Source organism: Condylura cristata, unplaced genomic scaffold (genome assembly GCF_000260355.1).
Source record: "Condylura cristata isolate star-nosed mole 26May11 unplaced genomic scaffold, ConCri1.0 scaffold00012, whole genome shotgun sequence".
NCBI lineage: Eukaryota > Metazoa > Chordata > Mammalia > Eulipotyphla > Talpidae > Condylura > Condylura cristata.
The window spans coordinates 6,977,992-6,991,891 of NW_004567113.1; the positions used below are offsets into that span (position 1 = coordinate 6,977,992).

The 13,900-nt window shown below is 30.5% G+C and overlaps 1 protein-coding gene across 1 annotated transcript in view; it reads right to left on the minus strand.

Annotated features, from left to right (window-relative positions):
- The window catches only part of CCSER1 (coiled-coil serine-rich protein 1), a 939,806-nt gene that overhangs the window by 702,721 nt on the left and 223,185 nt on the right, over window positions 1-13,900 (minus strand). Inside the window, exon 5 of the mRNA XM_012724198.1 lies at window positions 11,920-12,127. Within this exon, the coding sequence (XP_012579652.1) occupies window positions 11,920-12,127 (208 nt within the window). The remainder of the gene's footprint in view (window positions 1-11,919; window positions 12,128-13,900) is intronic.

Below are 13,900 nucleotides of genomic sequence, written 5' to 3' on the forward strand. Positions count from 1 at the left end.
CTAGGAGTGGGATTGCTGGGTCGTAGGGAAGCTCCATGTTAAGCAGTTTGAGGAACCTCCAAACAGTTTTCCATAGTGGTTGTACTAGTTTGCATTCCCACCAGCAGTGCTCAACTGGCTATTCTTATCTTTTGATTGGTGAGTTCACACTATTCACATTTGGGGTGATTATTCATATATGAATTATATTCAGCCCCACTCTATTTTTAGGTTGTTTTCTCTTTACTACTTTTCCATATTTTTCTATCTGCTATTTAATTTGGATGTCTTTCCTCGTGTTTTTCTCACTTTATTTCTTCACCTAAAGATCTCTGTTCCTGATTTTTTTTCTTTATCACTGTCATGGGAATTATATCAAACTTTCTATTTTTCAAATGCTAACTTGTGTTTTATGCTGGCTTACTATCATTTGACATATTAACTTTTATGTAGATGTACATTTTTCCTCCCCTTTAAAGTTTTGTTATTGTCTCAAATTTTTTTATACTCTGATTCTCTACTGCCATCACATAGGTCAAGTATTTATGTATTTTTAATTTTCTTTAAATGTGCAAAAGTGTCTTTAAGCACTTTTTTTGTTGTTGTTGGACAGGCTGTTGATTAGATATACCCATTGCCAGACACAATTTAAATCTACTATATATAATAAAATTTATTAAAAATCTTATCCTCTTATTATTTAAATGAGGAACCTTAGTATATACCAATTAAGGAATGAAATAATATTACTAAATTTTTGCAGATGTTATATTTGAAGTTGCTCACCCAATAGCAAATCTATGATCTTAATTTCACTAGTGATAATTTAGGCTTGTGATAATAATGAATAATAACTGATACATATTGAATATGTGTTTTATATCCAATAATGTTTCATGCATTGCAGGCACATTAACACATTTTATGGTCTCAAAAAATCCTAAGTGATGAATAATGTTATCTCTGTAGTTTAAGTTGCTAACGTTATTAAACTACTAAAAGAAGAGATTTAGACTATGTATTCTGGCTCTCAAACAATTCTCTTAAGCACACTTGACTCATAATAATTTCACCAACCTTTCTCAGAAATACTTTGGAATGGCAAGTCCATGACCAAAAGCAGCTCTTGTCTGTTATTTAGTTTTATAAATAAAGTTTAATAGGAGTCAAGGAGCATTCATTTGTTCTTATAATCACTTTCTTACAACAACTTGGTTGCAATCATTGCAGTACAGCCAATATGATCAGGACTTCACAGGAAAAGCTTACTGAGTCCTAATGTAGACTATGAATAGTCAAACAATATTTGTATATTTTGAGTTGAAAATGATAACTTTCATTTTAATTAATTAGTCATCTTAAACTCCTCATTCCTTTTACTCTGCTTAGAAGTCTATTTAATCAGAAAATTTAAAAAAATCCATGTGCTCTCATAAATATGTATTGTAATTATCATTTGACTCATTATTTTATGAGAAACTAGTTTTATTAGTAGCTACCTTTTCTATATATTCCAGCTTAACTTTAAATAACAATAACAGAAAATAATCAATTTAAGCCTGCAATATTTGCAGTAGTAAACATCTGTTTCTATTAGCATATTTCATTTAAAATAGTCAATAATTTTCTCAACTTTTCATTTTTATGAAAATTAAATAAATACTTAGGTAATACCTGTGTTCCATTTAAATGAGTCAGTAAATACTAAACCACTTTTGCTCTTAAATATGTGAATACGTTAAGATTCATTTTATGTCTAAACAATTACACTGGGTAACACTATATGATACTCAGTTATTAAAATATAGGCATTTTCATTGTAAATATGCCTTTGATTCTGACTTTCAAACAAAAATGAAACAGTTTTGATACAAGTATACCCAGAGAAACACAATTGTTGGCTTCCTACAGTACCATTTGCTTAAGAGACTCCCTGCTCCCTTCTTCCCAGACCAGAACTGCTGATTCTCTAAGTACCCTCTGGAGATCCTGTAGGGTGCTACCTATGGTAGATGTACTTTGTTGCAGCTTGAATTTCTTAATGCCAGATTTAGCTCATTGAATTACACAATAGTATGTGAGTTGTATTACAACTGAGACATTAATGTTGTATTCATGAAGAAAATTGAAAGTTAGACATGCATAGCAAAACTATATTAGTGGTTATTAATTATTGAATATGATTATAACACAAATAACCACAGCATTCAAGTCCAATGAGGTTGACATTTATTGCTAGTACTGTGGGGTGTAGTTTGCTTTATTTTATAAGCAATAAAATAATACACATGATTGGCAAATAATATATATACACATGCCAGAAATACTTAGCTGACAGTCACCTTACTTTGATTCTTATTTTGATACCACATCATTTTTATTTCAGCATCATAAGAAGATACACCAATGACAAATAAATTGCCAAAATACAACTGCAACTTCCACAGGAAGGCAGTTGCAAGAAAATTATGTTTAAGAAATGGATTTGGTAAACAGTAAGCAACTCAGAAGTATGAGCAAATTAAAGTGTTTTTTGTAATGCATTTCAAAATATATATGAAAATATAATGCATATGAAAATATTTTAAAAATATAAGAAAGTAGGTTGGCAATATGAACAAGTAATAGCTATAAAGTACTCTATTGGTCCTTCCTTATTTGCACAATTCTTGATGTTAAATATTGGAGCATGCCACTTTGATTGTAAGTACAAATTCTCCCCTCCATACCTTTAAACATAATCTATATAATCATAAGTGCCCAATTTTTATTTCCCAACCATGCATTTCCAAGTTTACAGACATATCAATTCAAATTTGTACTCGACACAAAGACTCACATGATATCTAAATTAGCTTTTCAACTCTCACCTGGCCAAAATGCAAGTTTGCTTTAGTTCCTTCCTATCTCACACAGCTTACTGTTCTCTTACTCTTCCCATTCTTATAAAAGGCAAATGTCATTTGCCTACTACACAAACCATAGCTGTGTTTTCCTCATTTTGTTCTTTTTGTCACCATCCCATTCCAATTCATCAGCAAATATTGTTTACTTTACTTCTAAAACATATCACATATCTTTGATCTTCTCTTTGTTTTAACTGCTACTACCATGGTCTGTCATCACGATTTCTCAATTGCAAAAATCTTTGTTCTGTTTATGTAGTAGCTCTTTGCTAAACATTACCAGATTAAATTTGTTGGCATAATTCAAACCCCAGGAAAGCATAAATGAAACTATACTAGTTTCAGCTAGTATAGTTCTTCTTGTAATTATAAAAAAATAAATTATTATTTAATAAATACAATGCTTTGTCTGCTTAAAGTATATTTACTGTTATTAATTCCAAGGGTATAAGAAATCTTATATATTTTATGCCTGGCTTAAATTGTCAGTAATAATAACACAAACAAGATCACAGCAGTAACTCCTTTTCACAGATCCTTCTTACACACTTCCACTGTGAAATTTTGTGCGCGCTCTCTCTCTCTCTCTATATATATGTATGCATATATGAATGTACATACATATACATACACATATATGTATACAGTTTATAATTATCCAGGTAACCCTATGAGATATTAATATTACATATTAGGAAAAAGAGGCAAACAATTTGATAAACTATTAAATGACAGATGTGAGTGAGATTCACACCAAGAACATGACAATTCCAAACACCTATGACTTGTACCAATCTCAAATATGAATGTAGCAGTCACACAGTCTTTAATGTGACTCTCCAAGTGAAATGAGAATGAGATTAGGAAATGACTTTTCTCTAACTTCTCTAATCTTTCCCATAGTTTTATAGAAGTAAAGGTTGCTAAAATAGCAAAAGAGTCAAGGAATTACATCCCTCCCCCTCTATTTTCTCTGTCAAATTTTTAGTTTTATAAAGAGTTAGGCCTTATGTAAACATAATAAAAATATGAATTTTCAGTGAAACTAAGATTCATCATGATTTTAAGCAAATTTTATTCTTCAGGGAGACTAAATGTAATCCAATGTTATCATGAAAATATTTTTCACTGTTGATTTCTTTTACTTCAATTATTCTAAAAAAATGAGAAGAACATTAAACTTTACTCTGTATTTCAAGAATGACAATAGTGCATTGTTTATTCTGTATGAGAATGGTTATTGCTCATTTACTGTTCTCCCAAGGGAAAAACTGAAATTCCGACAACGAAGCAATGGCAGTCGTGCTATCATTTATGTCAGGTGGTGTCCTATTAAGTGTATAACTTGATGAGAAAAGGTGAAAAGATAAACCTACACAGTAAATATAACGAGAGATACATATATTTTTAGGACCTTAGAATTTTATTCAGTGGATTAACAGCTATTCTTAAGAGATACAAAGTGGTGTGGCAGAGCAACTCCCTTAACTGGACAAAGGGGCTTTCAGGGTTTGTCTCAGATCCTCTAACCCAAACAAAATGAAATTAAAAAAATATATAGGGGTTATCATTCAGTGATTTTAAATGAGAGACCTCTCTTGAGAATCTAAAATATGGGAAATTATACTTGATTTTTGGATACCTAAACTTCACCTACAACTGCACATTCTTGGCATGATAAGATTCTATACTTTGAGTTGATGCTGTAATGGATTGATGCTTTGAGTAACCTTGGGAGAAGATAAGTATAACTTGCAATGTGAGGGGCATATCAAGGGAGTGAGAGGATGGACTGTATTATCAGGCCTAAGAGGACACAGGATGCCCAATAGGCCCCAGCATCCAGGCCTTTGCACAGTGCTTTCACACATTGAATCAAAGTTGTTCTTTGTGACCAACTCAATATGCTTTGTTGAGACTAAGATATGAAAGACTAGGTTTGGTTAAATTTAGGTTAAAATGGCAAAAATTATATGCTTTATCTTGCTCTCTCTGATATTGCAAACATGAGGAAGCCAGTTGCTATGAGCCAATGAAGAGGGTCACCATGTGGAAGCTGAGGCTATGGTCTCCAGGAAAGAACTGTATCCTCCTGTCAGGACATATGATCAATAGGAAGTGGTTAATCAAGCCCAGTCATAGTTGACATTGAGTGAACCATCCTGAGAGTTGTTCAGCCAGAAACAATATATATGCTGTTTTTAAATTCCTGACCAAAAAAAAAAAAAAAAAAAGCCTGAGGTATCAAATATTTGCAGTTCAGTCTACTGGATTTGGGATATAATTTTCTATGCTGCAATATATAATTATATTTTCATCTTGTATCCACTGACCCTTCAAATGTATTATCCCCAGTAGATTTAATAACCTTTCTGTAGATTTCCTAGGTATCTTCTAGTAACTAGCTTTACCTTTTGCTTATAATATTTATACTGTTCGCATTTTTTTCTCCTTAGGAACTTATTAGCACACTGTTCATTTATTTTTATAAGAACATAAAATGCAGTGCTAGCATTCTTTAACTATGTTTCACTAGCTTTAATTTATGGCTATTATCATTAATACTAATCATCTCACTAGAAGCACTTTAGCATTTCCTTTGAAGTTTCTAAACTGATCCATGATATAGAAAATAATTTCCAAGTACTGGTATTTTTCTAGTAATTTTATTACTATTGATTCCTAATTTAATTACTGACCTCAAGGAATGTTTTACATAGATGTCCACATTTGAAATTTAATGTTTTGTTTTTTTTTTTTAATTTTGACTCAACATATATGGTCTTGTTGATCCTCCACATTTATTTTAAAATAATGTATAATTCTGTTATTATTTATAGTATTTTATAAAGATAATACTAATAGTATTTTATAAAGATAATACTAATAGTATTTTATAAAGATAATACTAATGTTATCCAAATCTGGATGTTTTCCATTTTGCTTTGTCAATTATTGAAGTGAAGGAGTATAAATCTTTAATGATGATTTTTAAGTTGTCTTATTATTTGGTTCTATTTTTGTATCATACATTTTAGACTATTGAAACAGGATGTCCACATGTGTGACAATGATAAAATGACTCATTATTAAGTAATATAGCTTCTTGATTATAGTAATATGTTTGTATATTTCTATGTGCTATTAATGGAGTTATCCTAGTTCACTTGCATTTATCCTAGTTCACTTGCATTTATTGTTTTCTAGCATTTATAGTTTTCCTGTTTTCCATTAAATACATTTTTTTGTGCAAGAAAATCCAACCATAGAGCATATAGGAGAACTTTGAATTTACTATTTCAAAAGATATATACATGTATATACATATGTGTGCGTGTGTGTGTGTAATTAGATTATTCACATTTTCATGGGTAATTGCTTGCTTTTGATGAATATTCTTTATGATTCTTCACTGCTGCATTTTCTTTCTGTAATTATCCATTGCTGAAGTTCATTTTCTATAGGCTTTTGATTTGCTTTTGAAATGTTCGATAGGAAAATGTCAGTTTGAAATCATGACAGCTCTTGGTACCATTTCACTGAAATGTATTTTAAAAATCCATTTAAAATTCCAGTCAGATAATAGAGAATGTTTACATTTAAAATTATTCTATTCAGCCATTTATCTGTGAATTATACATAAAAACAAAAAAATCACACTAAACTTTCAATTACTATTTTTGAAATTTTACATTCTTTTTAGGGATAATATTATTATTAAATATTTTAAAGTATAACGTAGTTAACAAAAGAAAACACACGAGTTCTCGAATCACAAACTCAAATATTTATATCAACTACATGAGTTTGTAAGTTATATGGGTTCTCATATAGTAGTCCTGAGATTTTTAATCACTAATAAATTCACCTTATTATAGTAACATATTTTCTTGATTAACACTTATCTTACTTTATTTTGTTGTCTTAGAATTTAACAATCTTGCCACTTATGATCTAAATATTTATTAAACATAAAATAAAAAATAAAAGAAATAGATGAAATGTATAAAGTTTCAGTCATAAACAAGTTCTAGGTGTATAGCATGACAACTATAGTTAACAATAAGATATTGCATTTTTGAAAATTGCTCAGAGATCCCAAAAGTTCTTATCACAAATAAAAATAATGTGTAGCAATATATGGTGTGAAATGCCAACTAGACTTGTTGGAACCAATGAATTTTAAAATACATAAAAATAATGAACAATTATGTTTTATACATGAAACCTATATACTGTTATATGTAAATCAATTTAAAAGAATAACATGGGTGGTAGGATGGAAAGCTGGGTACTAATACTCTTGAATAAATTTTCTAACTACAAGTTATCCTACTGCAAGTTATATTACATATGAGACAATTCCATTAGTTGTCTTGGTCAAATATACCATACATAAACACATTTAAATATATATAGAGAGTGATATAAAGTAATGCTATTAACAAAATGAAAATGTTAAAATAGAACTATCACTGGAGATGCCAAACAATTTCTTGGGATTTTTTGATATAAATTAACAAAGTTTAAAGTTAGCTTCCCTTTTTGAGTCACTTAAGTGACAAAAGAATTTCCAAGGGTCCTAAATCAGTCTATTTTTGAAATAAAAATATTATGTTTGGGATTGTTGGGAATGTATATATATATATATATATATATATATATGTATTAATATAAAATGATTTCAAAAGGAATACAAAATAAGGAGTGTGAAAGTCCATTTATATTTTTCATACGTGTCCACTTCAAAATTGAAATCTTAGTTTTAAGCAAGCACCGTTAGCAAAATGACTACCTTAGCAGAAAAAAAAAAAAAAGAAGGAATAGGGGTGATATATCAACAATTTTATATTAGGAATAGGGGTGATATACCAAAAATTTTATATTTAAAAACTATTAGGTTTACTGAGTTGTTACCTACAGTAGTTCAATACCATTTTGGGAAAACCAATTCTTAACATTCAAGTGAAGTGAATACATATAGGGAGAAGTCAAAAATCCTTATGAACATCATCATCATCTACTCCATGGAAAGGTACAGAAAACTTCAGGAAATTATGACTACTACATAGTCTTTAACATACATAGAGTCTTAATTAAACTAAGCCTAGCAAATTTTGCAGTGTGTCCCCTATTCCTAGTGTTATTTCCTTTAAAATGGGAATATATGCTACATCTTATCTATCTATCTATCTATCTATCTATCTATCTATCTATCTATTTATTTATTTATTTATTTGGATTATTCAGGTGAAGTTGGATTGCAGTATTGTATATTAATTAGTGGCACAGGACCACACTTCCGGAGTATGTGATCAGACATTTATCTTCATAGCATCAGGTGTTTGAGCTTATAATAGTTATTTCATTAACAATTTTAATGGCAGAAAACAAAATGAAATATATTTACTTTTAATTTATTGATTAATAAGCACTTTAAAAGTATTAAATACATTTAACAAGCCTCCCCGGTGGTGCAAGGGGATAAAGTCTCAGAACTGTGAAGCTATCAGCAGTCACTACAGCAGGAGTTCTATCCATAGCACAACAGACCTCTCTTGTCTGGTCCGCTGCTCCCCTCAGCAGTGAATTTCAGTATATCTGCCTATTCTGCTCCCCATTCTACATCTGGTGAACCCTCTCACCTCCCACACCTCTGGTTTAAAATTCAGCTCTTGTATGCATAAATAAATTAAATCTTTTAAAAAAATGCATTTCATTTTGAGCTAAAACCATTGAAAAATGTTTCTCTTTAGGCATTTGAAGTTTTCACTGGGTAAGAAAAGATGAACAATTACAGAAAGAGTAAATGCTTTAACGATAGAGGAAATGTAGACTGCTATAGATAGCATCTATAGAAGACCTTCTATGGGTAATTAGATTTACAGGAGTGACTTGATTACATTTTTATTTTAGAAAATCTGTTCTGACTGCAGTAAGGGAACTTGCTTGATAGCTGAAAAGACAAGAAGTAGAAAGACCAATTATGATGTTATAACATTAAAATGGGCCTTCACAGATGTAGAAGCAGATGGAAGGAGAGATTATAGGCTGATTGAAAAGATTTTAGGGGTGAGAAGCCCCTATGTAAGAGGTGGTTTCAAGGACATTTAAAACAGACTCTAACACAGTATTCTAGTCCATTTGATTCTTTTCCAAGATACATGAAAATATCAATACCAGACTTATTGAAGCATCTTTAGAGCAGCTTACCAGCTATTACACCACAGACCTGGCTCCACCCCAGATTACTCAGATACAATACATATCCACATTCACTCTTGCTATATACTCACTTTCAAAATTAGATAAGAGTTTTTCACTATAACTTTATTTTTATTTTACTAAAAGTTCATATATTAGCACACAAAATATGATCTCCATGTTTTAGTTATTATTTATATTTTATGGTGATGGAAAAACTGTTAATTGTCAGAATAAGTTAAATGATGAAAACTTTATATTAAAGACAGTGATTAGAAAAATAATAATATAATGCCAGTTAGTTAACAATAAAAATGTATATTTAGAATGAATAAGTAAGATTTACAATTTTAATATGATGTAAACTAGTCAATAATAAAAACAGTAAATGTTTCAAGCATATGATGACTTCCAAAAATGTTAGTAAGTAGTAATATTTAAAGATAACTTTAAAGCAACTTAATGTCTATATTAATTAAAACTGTGTATGCAATATCAACTATAAAGACAAGTTTGTATAAAATGTAAAGTACTAAAAATATAATGTAAAATTTCCAATGAAGTTGTTTTTAGTGCTCTATAACTTGAACCAGTTTTAGTAATTTTAGTGATAATTTATTAGTGATTGATATAGATGTCCTTCTGGCCACCTAATAATTACTCATGATTCTAAGGCACTCTTGAGTAATCCTGACCATAAGTTTCCTTTTGACTTCACTATAGCTACCCCTGAATATTTTAAATGCTATATATGGGAAATACTGCTTCAAAAGAAAAAGAATTTTCCTCATATGTGTTATATAGAGAACAGATGAAAACAAAAACAACAAAAACCTTGAAATCTGATTGCAGAACTAAGGATGCCACAAGGGAGGTTATGAGACTGGAACAAAGGTAAGAAAGACAATTTTTTTCACACTTTCATTAATAAGAGATGTAAGATTTTTTTGTGTGAGTCATGTTGTCTTTTTTTTTCAAGAAAATGAGAAGTTTGATACAGCAGCTATTAACCTCAATTTAAGTAGTGAAATTTGAATTGCAGTCTGAAAATTCTTGGCATAAAAAATATGTCAATAAACTATATCCTTTAAGGGCATCCACTAAGAATATCTTAAAAACTACTAGAAAAGTTGTACATGCTAATCAATTAATACTATTTTTCTGGTTGACAATGCAGAAGAATATCCCAAGTTCTCTGAGTGGACTTAATAAACATATGTGTACTTGCTTTAAAATTAATTGTCTTCAATTTTTTAAGTACTCTCTTGTGAAACTAATCAGATGGAAGTATAAAAGCAATCAGTATATTTCTGAATACAGATTCTACAGTGAATATCACTGAATATTTTAAAATTATAAACAAGTAACTTAAGCAAGCCTCATGTCAATTCTTGTCATTTTAATGTGCATATTTTTGTAGTTAAAATCCTGACCAAAGTGAGAAATAAAATGCTGACTAGTTGATTGTTATGGATTTCAAGATTAGTATCTTTTAATATAATACCTGCTAGTAAGGTTACCTTTTACAAAGAAGTACATATTACATGTTAAGTCAAAGGTCAGAGAGATTCCACAAGTTCAGGAAAATACTTGCTGTCAATTTAGAAACTATACAGTTATATCTATAAAAGAGCACTGGTCAACTGACTCAACAACGATTAACTGCCCTACTTTACAGCATTCACAATTCCTGTGACATAATACATACCCTCAAGAGGTTGATTTTTGTACACAGTACATGAGCATAATTTCTCTTAAATTCCCACTTTCTTCCCTATGTCATTTTGGCATTTGTGGTGGCTAATAGTATTATTGTTATTACAAAGTGTTAGAGAAGCAGATATCAGTAATCATTATTGTAAATGATTGTCATAACATTGTTTATTCTAAAGTACAATATTTTTCTGCTGTCACCTTGTAAATATGTCTTATTAATAAAGAAAAATCAACGGAAAGTTACTGGAGTATAATAAAGAGTCAATAGTGTAGGTGTCATATATCTCAGGCTGCCATCTTAAATTCACACTTACTGGAAGACACTTAAAAATCTGAGGAATATCTGCCCCCCTCTCTGTCTCTGGTGAATCCTCTCACCCTCTGCATCTCTGTCCTGTACCCCAGTTCTATATGAATAAATAAATAAATCTTTTTAAAAAATCTGATGAATAATAATACACCTATGAGATAATATTGATTTGTCCATTTTTATAGAAATCCTCAAAATACTGTTTTATTATAAATATAAAATGATAACACACGTGAATCCTAACGAATGACCAATTTTCTAGTATAATGGTAAAAGAAATCATTAAACATTTTCCCAACCAGCTCATCATCTCACTGACCATCATCTGTGGAGAGCAACTAAATCCAATAGGCAAAATCAAGCAATCAACTTAAATTGTATTAAGTTGATTTTATTGTGACAAAAAATACTAAATAACTCACTTTTATGCTATCATACAAGTAAATTTTCATAACATTAAAGTTTATATGATATAAATTTATGTATTAAGTCTCTCAATAGCTTTAACATAATGTTTGAATATAACATTAGCAGACATCCATTTATTAATTACCCCAAGGCTGGTATCAATTTACTTGTTTTTCATTTCTTTCATGGAATCTTAAAATTTTAGAGTTGAAGAGTACCTTAAATAGTAGGATTTCAAAGCTTTCATTTGACCTGAGAAACATTAAACTCTAAGAGGATACTTGACCTTTGTCCAATGTAATATGTTTAATTACTGACAGAAGCAGAGTCTAATCAGGTTTACAGTCCCCAACAACTATAAGAGCTGAAAAAATATTAATCTTAGAGTAATCATACCTCTTGAAGAACTCTTTTCATCTTTAATAATAATGCCTTGACGGCTGTGCAATCCTGTAACATCAGTCTGAATGGCAGAGAATCGATACCTCCATTTTCTTCCACACCTGGTAAGGGCCAATCTGTAGAGGGACTGCTGGGCATTCTACTGATACGGGAACATCTGGTTTCCTGATCAATGTCTTTAGTCAATTTCAGGGAAAGATTCCTAATTAAAAAAAGTGAAGAAAATTTACAATGTAGCATATTCAAAGTAGTATTTCAAAGATGTTGATTCATGTCAGAATAAATAAAAACAATTGCAAAAACAAAAATGTCCACTCTTATACAAAATATCATTTATATTTTTACATCTAAATATATTTTATATGCTGTGATTGGTTCACTTTTATTACACAGAACTTGTAAATTATGCAGTCATTCTTAAGGGTTTCACATTTAGTATTTTCATACACTATGAAATAGGGTATAACAATTTAAAATCATTGTATGGATAGTATTGTTTTAATTGTATAAGAATTATTTTTTATAATATCAAGTTTAAATTTGAACTAATCTGGAAGAATAAATGAATTCAACAACAAGTTAAACACATTCCTTTGTAATGATGTCTGCATACAACTCATTTGTACATAAAGACTTTTCTGCAAGGTGAATTATGTACTATGGGCTTCTATTCACAATTAAAAGTTTCCTGGCAGTCTTAAAATAAAACTAATTTTTTATAATTTCTTTTAGTTAGACTGTGATATGTTCAAACTCATTTGCCCATTCAAGTGTATAAATCTGTGAAGAATGACAAAGCTTTTAGAAATCACATTAGTGTAAAGTTCTAAGATCAATTTTAGGAAGTTATAGAAGTTATATGTATTCTAATTTCAAAATTACAAGTTTGTGGGTCTCTTCCATATTTGGTTAGTTGAGAATGGACTACATACATTCATTTAGAAGAAAATGAGCCCTTTAGTTTATACACCAAAAGTTTACTCACGGAAGATAATCTGAAAGTTATCCAGGACATCCCAGTGGGCTCTATGTCTTAGGGTAAAGCTAGAGCACTTTTTGAACATCAGAGACCAGCATGAACTTCTTAAGATGGGACATAGAGGAGATTTGTGTTTCATTAAACATGTGTGGGTAGAGATAAATGCCTGGGAGACTGTTACACAAACCAAAACACTGCCATTTAGTCTGCAGTCATTGGGAGGGAAAAGAAGAATGGTGTGGGGGAAAACACCACTGACTGAAGGAAAATAGTGTAGAAAAAAGTAGGGTGCTTCCAGTTGGCTCAATCTTTAGATAAAAGAACAAGGAATGGTGTGCTGAGAAGCACCTCCCACTGTCAACTCTTGGAACTAGTACTGACCTGTGACATCTACTAAAAGAACAAACACTTTAGAGTAAGGTCTAGGACTCGAGAAGGGAAGGGCCATAAATAGGAGCCAGCTTTCCCAACTCTCACCAGCTTACAGAGACTTAGAGATCATGCCCCTTGTACCAGACACAGCAGCTTCAAGCTCAGATCACTCTACATATGGAAACCCAGAAAGGGCAAAAATTAAAAAAAAAAAAATCAAGCTAAGAAGAAAAGAAAAACAAATAAAACAAACAAACAAATAAAACAAACAAACAAATAAAACCCAACAACTACACAGTATGGGTAGTATTGTTTTAATTGTATAAGAATATTAAAAAATGTATCAAATTTAAGTTTGAATTAGTTTCACAGAATAAGTAATTTAAGAAAATGAGGTAAGGCATGAGAGTAGAAACAATGATATTCAAACACAAACAAAATGAAGGAGTTTTCCAACACTGTAACTCATCTTCTCCTACTGCAAAAGAAGTAGTATTGCAAACCTATAAATTAGTACTATAGATATATACAGAAGAGGGACATCTAACACAATAAAGTGGTAAAAGGAAAGATATAATACACAAGTAGAGAAGAGTTTTCCAGGATCTGACCAAAAAAAAAAAA